The sequence below is a fragment of the Amblyraja radiata genome, chromosome 24 (genome assembly GCF_010909765.2).
Source record: "Amblyraja radiata isolate CabotCenter1 chromosome 24, sAmbRad1.1.pri, whole genome shotgun sequence".
NCBI classification, from domain to species: Eukaryota; Metazoa; Chordata; class Chondrichthyes; order Rajiformes; family Rajidae; genus Amblyraja; species Amblyraja radiata.
The window spans coordinates 33,066,418-33,081,194 of NC_045979.1; the positions used below are offsets into that span (position 1 = coordinate 33,066,418).

Sequence of the window (14,777 nt, forward strand, 5' to 3'; positions counted from 1 at the left end):
TACACCTATTTTCTATAATCCCCATCATTCGTTGGAGTGAAATAATTTTTTTCCTGCATAGAGCAATATTTCCTGCTCAAATATTGGGCCTTCAGTGCTAGGGACTTGTCTTGATTCTTTGATCTCTCAGCTGCAGTTACTCACAAAGTGTTCCCCTGTGGCTGTGACTTGTTTTGTAGTTATGTCTTACTCCAGGGAGACACTTCAATGGAGAGGAGAGCTGGGTTGTGTGTGTGTGTGGAAGCTCCTGCCGTATGCATGAGCAAGGATCAAGCTTGGCTGTCAGATGGACTGGAAAACAATCCTAGTTCACAGTATAAGAGCAAGGGCTCTGTATTCAATTGGTGTCGCCTGGGTGCGGTTTTTATTCTCCTCGTGACCACGTGGGTTTTCTCTGGGAGCTCCGGTTTCCTCCCGCATACCAAAGACATTTGGGTTTGTAGGTTAATTTCCCTCTGTAAATTGCCCCCCCCAGTGTGTTGGGAGCGGATGAGAAAGTGGCATAACATAGAACTTGGGTGATTGATGGTCAGTGTCGATTAGGTGGCCGAAGGGCCTTTTTCATGCCGTGTCTCTAAAACAAATCTTCCCGTTTAATGATCCGGCGCAGCGGTAGAGTTGCTGCCTCAGTGCCAGAGACCCGGGTTCGATCCTGACTATGGGCGTTTGTACGTTCTCCCCGTGGGTTTTCTCCGAGATCTTCGGTTTCCTCCCACACTCCAAAGACATATCGGTTTGTAGGTTAATTGGCTTGGTATAAATGTCAAAATTGTCCCTAGTGTAGGAGTGTTGACGTGCGGGGCTCACTGGTCGGTGCGGACTCGGTGGGCCGAAGGGCCTGTTTCCGCGTTGCATCGCTAAACCAAACACCATGTACTGGAAACGTCAGCGATGTTCTCCAGAGATGCTGCCTGACCTGCTGAGTTACCTCAGCACTCTGTGTCTATCTGTGGTATAAACCAGCACCTGCAGTTCCTTGCTTCTCCAAATGAATGTCGCTTTGGTTGTGTGCAACTCAATGGAGCGTGCGTGTGTGAACTACCATGGGAACCTTCCAAAATAGTTAAACAGAATATCCCCCATCTGGCAATCCTGCGTCTATTTATTTGCAAGCTCCATGTAAATAAACATGATTACAATACACATGCGCTAATGACAAAGTCTCCGACTGCACAGGTTCTTATCCGGTTTCAGTCTGCTTGCGCTGTCAATGAACCAGTTCAACACTGGAAAGTTTAAGAGAGAGAAACAAGGAATTGCAGATGCTGGCTTACAAAAGAAAGAGAAAGATACTAGAATTCTGAGCAGTAACTCAATGAACCAGGCAGCATGTCCATAATGTCAAGGAAGGAATAATGTCAAGGCTTTCCTCAATGGAAACTTTGTCTGTCCATTCCCTCCACAGATGCCGCATGACCTACTGAGTAACCCCAGCACTTTGTGTTTTATCTCACCCATTGGTTTGCAGTAATTGGAACATATTAAGAGGCTGTGATCCTTTCAAACTGATCTTCAAGAATATTAATACCAAGGCGTTGTACGTTGTAATGTTTTTATCTCGGAGAAAGGTAAAAAAAAAACACATCACGATTAAAACACATCACGATTGGTTAGGAGAACGGGGACATCCAAAAAGCTAGAAACAGACTTTGAGTGCTATAGACTAAAGGAATGGCTTCACTGATGGCAGGTCTAGGTGTGGACACTCTGCAGTAAGGTGATGTTGTCCCCTTTCAGCATCACACGACCTGCAAGAACAAAACATAATGTTGGAATGAATGGTCGTTGCTTCAAATAAACAATCACTAGTCCAAAACACTCCCCCAGTTGGTGGATCTCGAACAGTCTGAAGAAGTGTCCCGGGCCAGAAATGTGGCCTGTCCATTGCTTCCACAGATGTTGCCTGACCTACTGAGTTCTTCCAGCACTTTGTGCGTTGCTCAGGATTCCAGCATCGGCAGTTCCACATGTCTCTACTATTTCGGACGGCACAGTGCCATGGGGGAGGAATTGCAGCCTTACAGCGCCAGAGAACCGAGTGCCATCCTGAGTACGAGTGCTGTCTATATGGAACCTGTGTGTTCTCGGTGACATGCGTGGGTTTTTTCCGAGTGATCCGGTTTCCTCCCGCACTCCAAAGAGGTACAGGTTTGTAGGTTTATAAGTGGCTTTGGCAGATTTGTAAATGGTCCCTAATGTGTAAAATAGTGCTAGTGTACGGGGTGATTGCTGGTCGGCGCAGACTCGGTGGTATAAACCTGCATCTGCAGTTCCTTGTTTTTTTAATGTAACAGTGACACTTGACAACAATTTATTTCTGATGAAATTGCCTATTGTAGCAGTTTTCTATATCATGAGTAAAGGGAAAATAATGTTATATAGTTCAGTGTCATCAAGTATTTTATAACCAAATTATATTTAAGTGTAGAGTGAATAATGAATAAGATCCTGTGGACATTGTGCAGCAAGTCGGTAAACCATTCATTAACTACGAGCATAAAGGAGAGAATTCAACTCCCTTTGCCTATCAGTGGTTAAACATCTGAAGCAGTAAATGCCTCATTCCAAAAGTGACATCTCAATCCATGCCGGAATCTTGTGTAAAACACAAATTGCTGGAGTGGCTCAGCGGGTCATACTGCATCTGTGGAGAAAATGGATAGGTGACTTGTCAGGTTGCAACCCGAAACGTTACCTGTCCATGTTATCCGGAGATGCTGCCTGACCCGCTGAGTTACTCCAGCACTTTGTCTCTCTTCACCTATCAATTGACTGGCTTTGTCTTGCCCTTCCTCCCTTTCAGATATTTCCATACCGCTGGAGATACAGAAACAAGGAACTGCAGATGCTGGTTGATAAAAAGAAGACACAAAGTGCTGGACTAACTCAGGTCAGCCAGCATCTCCAGATGTTTTGTGCCGGGACTATTCTTCACACCCGAAACGTCACCAATCCTGCTCTCCAGAGATGCTGCCTGACCAGCTGAGGTTGTCCAGCACTTTGTATCTCTAGAGATATGGTAATGAAAGGTCATACGAGTCCACTTACCCAGCGGCTTCCTTGCTTTAGATTTCATATGAATTTCCTCTGCATCATCCAAAACAAGGTTCATGTACTCATCAAAGCCCTGGAAAAAGACATGATTTAATTAAGTGCAACTGCACAGAAATCATAGACAGAACTATCATTCTTCAAATCCACGGAGCAGCTTTGAACCACAAATCAGATCAACATCTGGAGCAACGTCAGACTAGAAGGGCATCAGGTTTGCGCCAGTGTTTGTGGCGCAAACTGATGGATTTCAAATAAGAGGATTCGGCAATTATTGAAACAGGGAAGAAAATACATTCCTGTGTGTATTGAAGCTTTCTTTCTTTCTCAACTGTATCCTTCTGCATCCCAGAAGAGATGAATGTTGAGATTGAGTTTTGTTTTATAGATACAGCATGGAAACAGCCCTGTGGCCCACTGAGTCCACGCCGACCATCGATCACTCTTTCACATTGGTTCTATGCTGCCCCATTTCCGCATCTCCTACACACGGGGGAAGTTTACAGAGATCAATTAAACCTGCAAACCCAGATGAATTTGGGATGTGGGAGGAAACCACCACGATCACAGGGAGAATATGCGAACTCCACACAGACAGCACATGAGGTCAGGATCGAACCCGGGCCTCTGGAGCTGTGTGGCGGCAGCTCTACCGCTGCGTAACTGTGCTGCCACTGTGATTATGGGTGATAATCAATGACATTAGTGGTAATAAAATCAGTCAGTGATGCTCGCAATATTCAAGTCTTCTTTTTAACAAGTGTTCTGGGATTTTTTTAAACACTAATCAAATCAATTCCATTTCCCAAGAACATTGAAAAACAAAAGCAGTCTGAAACATTCAGTGTGTCTATTACTTCCAATTGATTGAGGGTGAAATAATGAACAGGCCAACAGGATATTGACTGTTCTGTGGAATTCAACAATCCGTATAGGGCGATTTCACGAAAGGTCACTGGAGCGTAGATCCGCACCCACGTGACCGCAAAATTTAACTGGGGGACAAGCGTCACTTCCGGTACATGTTAGTGAATGGGAAAACACGCACTTTCACACCCGTTAAAAACATCGAAAACGGCCAGTTTTTGAGCTGCAATTTACTGTACCAGTCGGGGTGACCGTGAGGCACAGCTACCTAAATTGATAGTAAAAAAAAAGATAGAAACTAAGGTGAATTCAAGAGGGAGCTGAAGGGGCAAATACAGCGGAAGTTGTTAGCGGACATTTGCCGTGGAGATTTAAAGATCCAAAATATCGGGAATTATCGCGTTTGCTCGCTGCATTTCATCAAAAGTAAGGCATTATTGACTTTTTATCTTTATTCGTTTGTTAGATGAAAAGTATTAAAAGTTAGAAATCCTTCAGTAAAATTGCAAAATCGCCCATTGTTCTCTGGTGGGTTTTAACATGCAAAATGAAAACGCTTCTGAAGCTCCATTTACCATTTAAATAATCGTAAACTCTCAATGCGTTTGGAAATAAATTTTACTCAGATGCAAGCTAAGGAATGGGATAATTGTCAGCTGTTAGTTGGACAAAATCAGGAGATTTTATTATTTGCCAAAATATATTTCTCAATGTTTCTTGTTTAAAGCCTGCACAATCACCCAAACTACTTATTTATTTATCATCTAATAACAGACAAGCCTGCAGCATGGAATGATGTCAACAATCCTGATTGGGCACCCACTGTGAGCAGGATAGACAATGTGCACAAGAACGCCATGCACGTGCAACAAGAAGAGAGTATTAAAGCAGATTCTGCAGGCTTTAAACAAGAAACATTGAGAAATATATTTTGGCAAATAATAAAATGTCCTAATTTTGTCCAACTAACACCAAACAGCGATCCCTGCATATCAACACTACCCTGGGGCCAATTTGACATTTATAACTGTCAATTAACTTGCAAACCTGTACGTCTTTGTAGTGTGGGAGGAAATCTGGGAGTAAACTCACGCCGATCACGGGGAGAACGAACGAACTCCGTACAGACAAGCAGCCAAGTCAGGAGCGAACCCGGGCCTCTGGCGCTGTAAGGCAGTAGCTCTAGCGCTACGCCACTTCTTTAGGGTTTAGGGATTCAACCCAAGAATTGACCCCAACAGATGTTCCCTGATCGAGTTTATTCCTGCCATCTTCACCCAGTGCTATCCCGCAGGCAAAAAAAAACAACCAGACACAAAGTGCTGGAGTAACTCAGTGGGTCAGGCAGCATTTTTGGAGAACATGGATAGCACCAAGATGCTGCCTGACCCGCTGAGGTACTCCGGCATTCTACGTCTTTTCCTGTAAACTGTAAGTAAGAAAGTTGCAGTTCCACTGTCGGTGCATAAGCACTCCTGACAATTGATACTTACAATTATACAGCCCTCTATCCTCATGTTGACTTGTTCATATAACCACACTTGGATTCGTGACCGCTACAGAATTAAAAAAAAAAAAAGGCATTTTAAGTGAGAAACATCGTTTTTTTTAAAAACATTGTGAATGTTTTAATGAATCAGTACTTCTTAGCAAAGTGACAATGACTGAAAAGTTTGTGTCGTATGCTGAAGTCCACAGCATAGGAGACACAAAACGCTGGAGTAACTCCACGGGTCAGGCAGCACCTCATGCTTCTCCCTCTGCCCGCACCCTCTTCCCTCTCTTTCTCCCCCTTCCCCACCCTGCCCCTTCTTTTTCTCCCTTCCCGATCCTCCCCTTCGTTCACCCTCTTATCCTTCATCTTTCTCCCTCATCCTCAACTTCCCCTCCTCTTTCTCTCTTACCCCCCTCTGTCGTCCTTCCCTTTCTCCCTCTACGCCCATCGTCACCCCCTTCTCTCCCTCTCCGCATCACTCACTGAGTTACTCCAGCATTGTGTGTCCGTCTGTATCTGCAGTTCCTGTTATTACATCCACAGAATAGGATGAGTCCATAATCTTTGAATACAGTCAAGTCTGCAAGGTTTTAAGATTTATTTGCTAAACAATTCTACCAGTTGTACACTCCCCGGCCTTATAATTAGCTGGAATTACAACACCAAAATATTTAATTGTGCCAAAAATGTATACTTACATTCTGAAGGTATCTGAAAATAAGGTTCTGTAAAGGTTCAGTTAAGGAGCATGATTACATACAAGAGAAAAATAAATACGTAGTATAGACCTACATAACATGGTCCCTATATCAATCAATCCGTATGTAGGATGGCTGTCACTTTAGTACAGGTCCATCACTGATTTTCCGACATGCCTGTGATCCAGAGCCTTTCTGACCTATCCATTTTGTAGGACCAACAGAGGTCATGGAGTCCAATGGTACCAGAATGGTCCGCCAAGGGACCGAGATACCGGACGGCAAAGTCGACCATGGGAATGGATCTGCCGGCTCAGGCCAGAACCCGGCCGCAGGTGGAAATTCGACCCGCCAATTGCCGCGGAAATCGTGACAATGTTGAGATCCGCCGTCTCACCTGGCTTAGGCGCCACATTTTCGGGGAGATTTCTTTATCTTTCGTTTCCCTCTCCAACTCTCAGTTTGAGGGTCTCGACCCGAAATGTCACCGGTTTCTTATCTCCGGAGATGCTGCCTGACCCGTTGAGTTACTCCAGCATTTTGTGCCTGTCTTCAATGTAAACCAGCATCTGCAGTTCCTTCCTACACATTCAATTACACACTATAATGTAGATTCAGACCTCCAATCACCCAAAATGCACTGGCATGCTTCTTAATGTATTTGAGGCTTATGCAAAATATAATCTGATACGATTAGATAGCATGTAAAACAAAGCTTTTCACTGTACCTTGGTACACGTGACAATAATAAACCTATACCTAAACCTTAAATCATTGGGCAACAGTGTCCATTTTGTGCATGATGCCATGTTAAACTAATCCCACCTGTCTGAACGTGGTCTATACTCCTCCACTCCCCACATGTTCATCTTCCTGTCTAAATTCATCTTAAGCGCTGCTACTGTATCTGCTCCCGGCAGCACGTTCTCTCGACGTAAAAATATATTATCTCAGAAATCTCCTATAAATTCCCCTCACTTTTCACCATAAAGCCATGTGCTCTAGTCTTTGATAATTCCCCCCTGGGGGAAAAAAATTGTTTGCTCTATCAATGCCTCCCATAATGTAATACACTTCTATCGGGTCGCCCTTCAGTTCTTGATACTCCAGAGGAAATAAGGCAGAGAGGGGAGGGGAGGAAAGAGAGTGAGGGGGGAGATGGGGAGGGCAGAGAGAAATAGGGAGGAGGGAAGAGATGGGGAGAAATAAACGTGGAGGGGGAAGAGATATATGGGGAGGGGGAGAGAGTTGAGGGAAGAGATGGGGAGATAAATGTGGAGGGGAGAGATGGGGAGGGGGAGAGATGGGGAGAGGGAGAGATGGTGAGGGGGAGAGATGGGGAGGGGGAGATGGGGAGGGGGAGAGATGGGGAGGGGAAGAGATGGGGAGGGGTTGAGATGGCGAGATGGGGAGGGGGAGAGATGGGGAGGGGGAGATGGGGAGGGGGAGAGGGAGAGATGGGGAGGGGGAGAGATGGGGAGGGGGAGAGATGGGGAGGGGGGAGAGATGGGGAGGGGGAGAGATGGGGAGGGGGAGAGGGAGAGATGGGGAGGGGGAGAGATGGGGAGGGGGGAGAGATGGGGAGGGGGAGAGATGGGGAGGGGGAGAGATGGGGAGGGGGAGAGATGGGGAGGGGGAGAGATGGCGAGGGGGAGGGGAGAGATGGGGAGGGGGAGAGATGGGGAGGGGGAGATGGAGAGACGGTGTGGCGAGGAAGAAAGATGGGGGTAGAGGAGGAAGTTGAAGGGGAGAGATAAATAGAGCGGGGGAGAGTAAAGAAGGAGTAGAGGGGGAAGAGGAAGAGAGAGATGGGGGGGATACAGAGAGCGATGAGGAGGAAGATGGAGGCTCCAGCCCCGGCCCGCCGGCCGCTCGCAGTGAAGGATACGATGGGCTGCACCATCACTTTCTGCACCTTCGGCGCCTGCCCGCGGTACGCCATGATGCCGCCGCTCCCGCTCCCGCTCCCTCACCGCCCGGACCCGAAACACCAAACACGACCCGACCCGCGGCAAAATGGCGCCGACGCGCGTCCTCGTCCAGCCCGCCCTCCCGCCCGCGCGGTGGGTTGTGGGAGCTGGCCTCTCACCCCTCCTCCTCCTCCCCGGGCTACTGTAGCAGCAGCAACGGCAACGTGGAGAGAGCATGGTGCAGCTAGGGTGCATGTGGCTCAGAGTGGGCAGAGTTGTGCATGTGATTCAGAGTGATCAGTTATGCACGGTCCAGGGTGCATGCATATCAGCGGCCACAGCCTATTTCCTTCGCTCCATAGATGCTGCTGCACCCGCTGAGCTTCTCCAGCATTTTTTTGTGCCAGTGGCCACAGTCGTGCAGGGTGCTTGCAGTTCAGAATTGTGCATGGTGCATGCGGCTCAGAGTGGCCAGAGTTGTGCATGGTGCGTGCTGCTTAGAGTGGTCAGTATGCACGGCCCGGGGTGCATGCAGCTCAGTGACCACAGTTATGCAGGTTGCCGGGTGCATGCAGTTTGGAGTGGCCAGAGCTATGCAGGGTACAGTACATGTCTGCTGCTTGCAGCTGGGAGTGTGGCCAGAGTTATGCATGTTGCGGAATACTTGCAACCAAGGGTCTAGAGTGGCCAGAGTTATGCAGAATACATGCCCATTGCGTGCAGCTAGGAGTATGGCCAGGGTTGTGCACAGTACATGCAGGTGAGAAGGTGGTCAGAATTATGCATGGTGCAGAATACATGCCCCACAGCAAGTTCAGATTATAGACTGCATTTATGGACAAGCTCTTAAATGGAGCCTGGCTCAACTTTGAAACCATTAGAATAGTCATTAGAAATCAAAAATTGTCACGTGTAAAAAGCTTGTGTTGTGTGCTAACCAGGCAGTGGAAAGACTACAATCTAGCCATCCACCATGTACAGACCTGTTGTAGCGGTAGGCAAACTGCAGTGGGTCAAGGCTGCTCCGTAGACTGGATTTTAGAGCGTTCCACAGCTCGACTAGTCATGGGAGTTTTAGCAGAACATTGAAAGTGGACCAAAAAATGACAATTTTACTGGGAATAAAACAGCAATTCTTGTTGATGGAAAGATCATTTTTACATACCTACACTATGAGTGTTGAATTGTGGAACGCATTGCAAATTGATTAAACTGTTTAAAGTGCAAGGGTAACGCATTAAAAAAAAACTCATCCTAACTGATAGGATGATTGTCATATAAGCAAAGTAAATTTTCCTGCATTAAAATGCACAGAATCAATGTTGGAAAAGAGTACAACACAGTACATTAATGTTACCTTGATTTCTCACATTTGATAGTGTGGACAAGCAATGATTTAATCTGTGTCACAGAGCCATTCTATTCTATTTTTAACCTCTATTTACTGAAGCTGAGCAAGCCATCACAGCAAGATGCAAAAGTTGAACAATAGTCCCTTTATTACAGAAATTATTATATTTTGGTGTCTGCATACAGTCATAAATAAATCACCCATTACCATGGATGTACATTTGGAAACAATAAAATCAAAAGTTCTAGAGAAAGTCAAAAGGCAGAAACGTTAGGAACACAAGACAATCTCCCACAGATCTTAGAACACAAATTTTAGTCAGCTCGAGTCAGAGCCATAATTGGACAACAAAAGAACAACAATATTTACAACGTTTCACAAGAGATTGATAGCATTGCTTCGGCAGAATACTGATAGGAGAGGCTGCTTTTGAAAAGCGGCCCAAATATTTACAGGGTAGGAACTGTTCTCGAACACAAGGCTGCGTGCTTCAGTGTTGTAAAATACCTGTGGTGTTAAAAAAAAAAAAAAAGCTTTAATAGCTTTTTTTTCCTCCTTCCCTCTGCAAATTAGGAAAACAAGGGCTTTGTCACATTGAGGTACAAGAAGCTGACCAAGATCAAACAAGCAGAGTGATCTTCCAGGCCATTTATTTCCCTGGAGCATTTGGTACCCAAAAGTGCTCTGTTCAGGTGGATTAGCTCGAGCCAGCTCCCAATTCTGCAGCACCAAGAACGTTTATCTGGGTCTTCTGCTCCTACCCCATGCAGCTGCATCCTCACATGTTGCGGAATTATTTCTGGTGAGCAAAGATCGTGAGCAGCAATGTCCCGGTCGCACACATCAATAGATGCTCGCGGAGAAATACTCCATTGAAGTCAGCCGTCAAAACTTAAGGCACTACAAACACAACCAGCTTGGAACCATTCTCCCTGAAGTAGAACGCAATGCTTTATGTTTCTCCTCTTCCGATTAAAACCCACACTGGACACGTCCAATTTCAAGACCGAATTTTTTCTTCATCAGTCCCATGGGAGCAGATGACGTTCTTTAGTTCTTTTCGCCCATCCAATTTTACACTGACCAGCGGAATCACTGACCAGAAAAATCAGGTTGACTTTGGCAATCTATTCCATCTGAATAAATGGACTGTGAGAACAGATATCTGGGGGTTTAAGTCAGGGGTCCTGGGGATATTCATCTTTCAATGGTGTGCTACATGTCACAGGTAGACTGGGTAAAGCGACCACACACCATTTTTACTTCCATGGACTGAGTTGGGCATTTCAATGCTAGCAATACTAAATCTTTTTCCGACATGATGCACAATCTTTTAAGAGTTCGGGAGCTTGTGCAAGCATCTCTAATCCCTCTTCACAAATTAGCCACACTGACAATAAATGCTGTCTGGCTTCTGGCTTCAAGATTGGACTTCTTTTCCCGTCTCAATTCAAACCTCTGATCGCATTTTATGCCATTATTTGCGTACTGTTTTAAAGTAACTTCGGGACACTGGTATTTTGTTTCTCCCTACTGCCGTTACACCCACGTCTTGCTGCAAGAGCACTGTACCACGCAATGTGAAAATAGCTAATAAATCACCTTCATAGACCCGGGTCACAATGGTCTGCCAACATCACAACCGTTCTCTTCAAGCACTAATGACCTCTCACACTTCACAAAAAAACCATACTGAACGTGGGAATATAATGAGACTGACAGCAGAAGGCTAAAATAACAGAGGAAATGGTGAAGGGTAAAAAAAATAAAAATAATCTAACAATGACAAAATATTATACCATCCAGAAACATTGTCAAAAATTCAGGTAACCAAAAATTAAAAGTCTCAAACTGCCAGTGCAACTTGGAGGAGTCCCTGTAACATGTATTGTACAGACAAATCGCAATGATACATGTCCGACACATGTCCAGACTGATACTCCTCCAAAATTGACTTGGAGGTCTCGAGATTCTAATTTGTGTTGTCAGATGCTTGCACGTGATACAGACCTCAAGCCAACACCATTTTGCAATGATACAGATTTGTGAAAACAAATGAACAAATTCCTTTTGTTTTTGTACGAATAAAACAAAAAGACTTGGGCTGCTTCACATCTTTTCCGAGGTGGTCTTAACCTCGGCATTGCTCAATGTAATCGGCGCAAGGTTGTTATCAATGGCAAGTGAGATTAGACTGTTAAAGGATTAGGCCTCAGGAAAGACACAAGGTTTGCATCGGTTGTATTTCCCCCTCAGCTTTTGGACACAGATCTTTCAACAAAGGATTTTTTCAGACAGAAAAACATATCCAGAAAGATCGCCTTGCTGGGAACACCTTAAACCACCGAAAGCAAAACTCAGGGATGATATCTTTATGGATTTGGGGGTCAGAAGAAAGTGTGGCCAGCAGTTAAGAGTTCATACTTAACTAATTTGGTCGCAGTATCAGCATGTTTAAAATGGCCCTGACTTTTGTCTACACCCAATATGCAGGTGCAGTAATATGTTTACAGCTTTAAAAATAGACAGGCCTGTCGATTACAAAATGCAGGTCCAAGTTAGTTTCTGTTTATTACCCAGAAAAGTCCAAATCTATTTGAGCAGGTCCAAAAGAACATCCAGCACGCCATTCAGCTGTCGATCATCTCGGACAGCTCGAGTAACAAGTCATCTTCGTCCTTCCCAGGATCCAGATCGATTTCCGCTTCAAGTTTATCATCAGAGAATTCCTTCATCAATTCATCGAAGTCATCTTCCAATACTGCAGGCTTGGATGCAGTGGAGCTCAGCCTCCGAACTTTAGCAGGCAGCCGTGGTGGAGAGAAAGCTTCTACTCCAGTCTGCAACCTACTTGTTGGCATGGTGTCTTCAACAAGATTGAGCCTGAAAAGTAAGGAGTAAAGTCAATTGCAATCATTTGTCTTCTTGAACATAGAACACGGGCGGCATGGTGGCGCAACGGTAGAGTTGCCGACTTAACAACGCCAGGACCCGGGTTCGATCCTGTACAGACTTTGTACGTTCTCCCAGTGACCGCGTGGGTTTTTCCCAGGTGCTCCAGTTTCCTCCCACACTCCAAAGACCTTCAGGTGTGTAAGTTAATTTGGCTTTGGTAAAAATTGTAAAATTTCCCTGGTGTGTAGGATAAAGCTAGTGTATAGGGGTCAGTCTCGGCGGCCCGAAGGGCCTGTTTCCGCACTGCGTCACTAAACTAAGAACAGTAGAGCACAAAACAGGCCCTTCAGCCCACAATGTCTGTACCGAACATGATGCAAATACCAACTCTTATCTGCCGGCATATAATCCATTTCTCCCCATTCCCTGCATATCCATGTACTAGTCTCTTAAACGCCATTAATCTATCTGCCTGAACCCACCACATTCAGCAGTGCATGCAGGCACTCACTCCCCTCCGCGATATCTTCAAAGGCAGGTTAAGGATTACAAAACCTTGCAGGAATTAATAAACTATGAGTGCAAGATAACGCAATTGAGACCTTACCTTCCCTTCTCTGGCACTTGTATAGAGGTTGTCTCTTCTTCCTGGACAGGCGGAGGCCCAGACTGGAAGAAAAAAAAAAAAGCATTATTATAAAGTGCATCTTTAATAATCTTTGGGGTTTTCCAGCTAAGTTAGTAACAGCAATTTTAGGGACAATTCTACAACAGATGAACTGAAGCGTGGTTTGAACAAGTGCTAATAACAGAGATTCTTACCGCGACGGTCTTCTCAGGAGCTGGTGGCTGGTTCACCAGATCGGTGGTCACGGCGTTGAGGGGCTTGACTGCCATAACCGTGGACGGATGGATGTCCGGGGATTTGCGCTTCTGGCTAATCCTCACGGGGCACGAGTTCTTCACAATTGACGGCTTCACGTTTAATTTGGGTTTGACTGCGAGACAGATAAGCGAATCAGAAAACAGATGAATGCAACCCAATCCAATAATTGTGTGCATGATAAATCTATCCAATAAAAAGTTAATGATAAATAGGTCGGCAAGGATCTATCAACTGCAAAGATCAAAACCATTCAATCATCTGCTAGAGTAACTACCAGGGGTGGCCACGCAGCAGTGTAGTTGCTGCCTTACGGCGCCAGAGACCCAGGAAGGATCCTAACTACACGTGCTGTCTGTACAGAGTTTGTACTGTCTCCCCGTAATCACGTGGGTTTTCTCCCTAGATCTTCGGTTTCCTCCCACACTCTAAAGGGGTACAGGTTTTTTGGTTAATTGGCTTGGTATAAATGTAAATTGTCCCAAGTGTGTGTAGGATAGTGTAAGTGTGCAGGGATCGCTGGTCGGTGCAGACTCGGTGGGTCGAAGGGCCTGTTTCCGCGCTGTAACTCTAAACTAAACTAAGATGTAGCACAAACCCATATCGCAGAAGAAATCAGAAGATATCTGCAGATGCTAAAAGTCCAAAACTAAACAGAAAATGCTGGAAATAATCGATAGGTCAGGCCGTATCTATGGGAGGAGAAGCAGGGTTAACGTATCAGGTCAAAGAACCGTTGACAGACAAGAACAGAAAAAGAGACATTTGACCCGAAATGTTAATTTGGTTTCTCTTCCCACAGTTGCGGCCTGACCTGTTGAACATTTCCAGTATTTTGTGTTTTTATTTAGGAGGAAGGAGAACAACCAGATGCTACTGCGAATATAACCCCAAGATAAATACCTTTCAAAGCAAGTGGAATTTCTGCCACTTCAGGTTTGGCAACAACCAGCTTTTCTTCCATCTGAACAGCCACTTGTTCATGTTCAAGAAAGTCATTTGGTTTCGAATCCAGAGAAACTGCCGGCTGTTTATGCTTCTCCGCAGCCCGACTCTCGCTGTTCGTTCTGTTTGCAGTCGACTCTTTCCCCGCAGTTCGGCACTGCTGCCTCTCAGTTCCCTGGAGTTGTCGAAGGCGTTTTTCCTTCAGTATTTCATCAAAGCTTTTAACTTGCACATTCAACAATCTCGGAGCTTCCTTTCTAGTTTCAGGCTACGGCGACAGAATTTTATTCATGTCAGAAGCAATCCATTTCGCCATAACCCTTCCACTTAAAATCTAATTTATCATATTTCTATGCAGAAATAGACCATTCTGCCCATCAAGTCTACTCCATTATTCAATCATAGCTGATCTATCTTTTCCTCTCAGCCCCATTCTCCTGCCTTCGCCCCATAAGCCCTGACACTTGCCAATTAAGAATCTGTCTTCCGTCTTAAAAGTATCCATTGACTTGGCCTCCAGAGCTGTCTGTGGCAATGAATTCCACAGGTTCACCACCCTCAGACTAAAGAAATTCCTCCTCATCTCCTTTCTAAAGGTATGTCCTTTAGCTTGTGGGTTATGGCCGCTGGTCCTAGACTCTCCCACGAGTGGAAATATCCTCCCCACATTCACTCTATCCAG

The 14,777-nt window shown here is 45.3% G+C and overlaps 2 protein-coding genes across 8 annotated transcripts in view; both read right to left on the bottom strand.

Annotated features, from left to right (window-relative positions):
- Window positions 1-1,084: 1,084 nt before the first annotated feature.
- snrpe (small nuclear ribonucleoprotein polypeptide E) lies at window positions 1,085-8,201 on the bottom strand. The gene is made up of 5 exons (XM_033042868.1): window positions 8,000-8,201; window positions 6,112-6,138; window positions 5,412-5,474; window positions 3,049-3,127; window positions 1,085-1,748 (listed from the first exon to the last, which is right to left on the bottom strand). The coding sequence occupies exons 1-5, from the start codon at window positions 8,051-8,053 to the stop codon at window positions 1,693-1,695; spliced, it is 279 nt and encodes a 92-aa protein (XP_032898759.1). The 5' UTR covers window positions 8,054-8,201; the 3' UTR covers window positions 1,085-1,692.
- Window positions 8,202-9,502: 1,301 nt separating this feature from the next.
- The window catches only part of zc3h11a (zinc finger CCCH-type containing 11A), a 30,051-nt gene continuing 24,776 nt past the window's right edge, over window positions 9,503-14,777 (bottom strand). For 3 of the 7 annotated variants that reach the window (XM_033042874.1, XM_033042875.1, XM_033042869.1), the window contains 4 exons: window positions 14,054-14,363; window positions 13,090-13,265; window positions 12,875-12,936; window positions 9,503-12,255 (listed from right to left, as the gene is read on the bottom strand). In XM_033042874.1, coding sequence (XP_032898765.1) covers window positions 12,003-12,255; window positions 12,875-12,936; window positions 13,090-13,265; window positions 14,054-14,363 — 801 coding nt within the window. In that variant the 3' untranslated portion in view covers window positions 9,503-12,002. The remainder of the gene's footprint in view (window positions 12,256-12,874; window positions 12,937-13,089; window positions 13,266-14,053; window positions 14,364-14,777) is intronic. The other 4 variants (XM_033042870.1, XM_033042871.1, XM_033042872.1 and 1 more) reach the window with 2 other exon arrangements.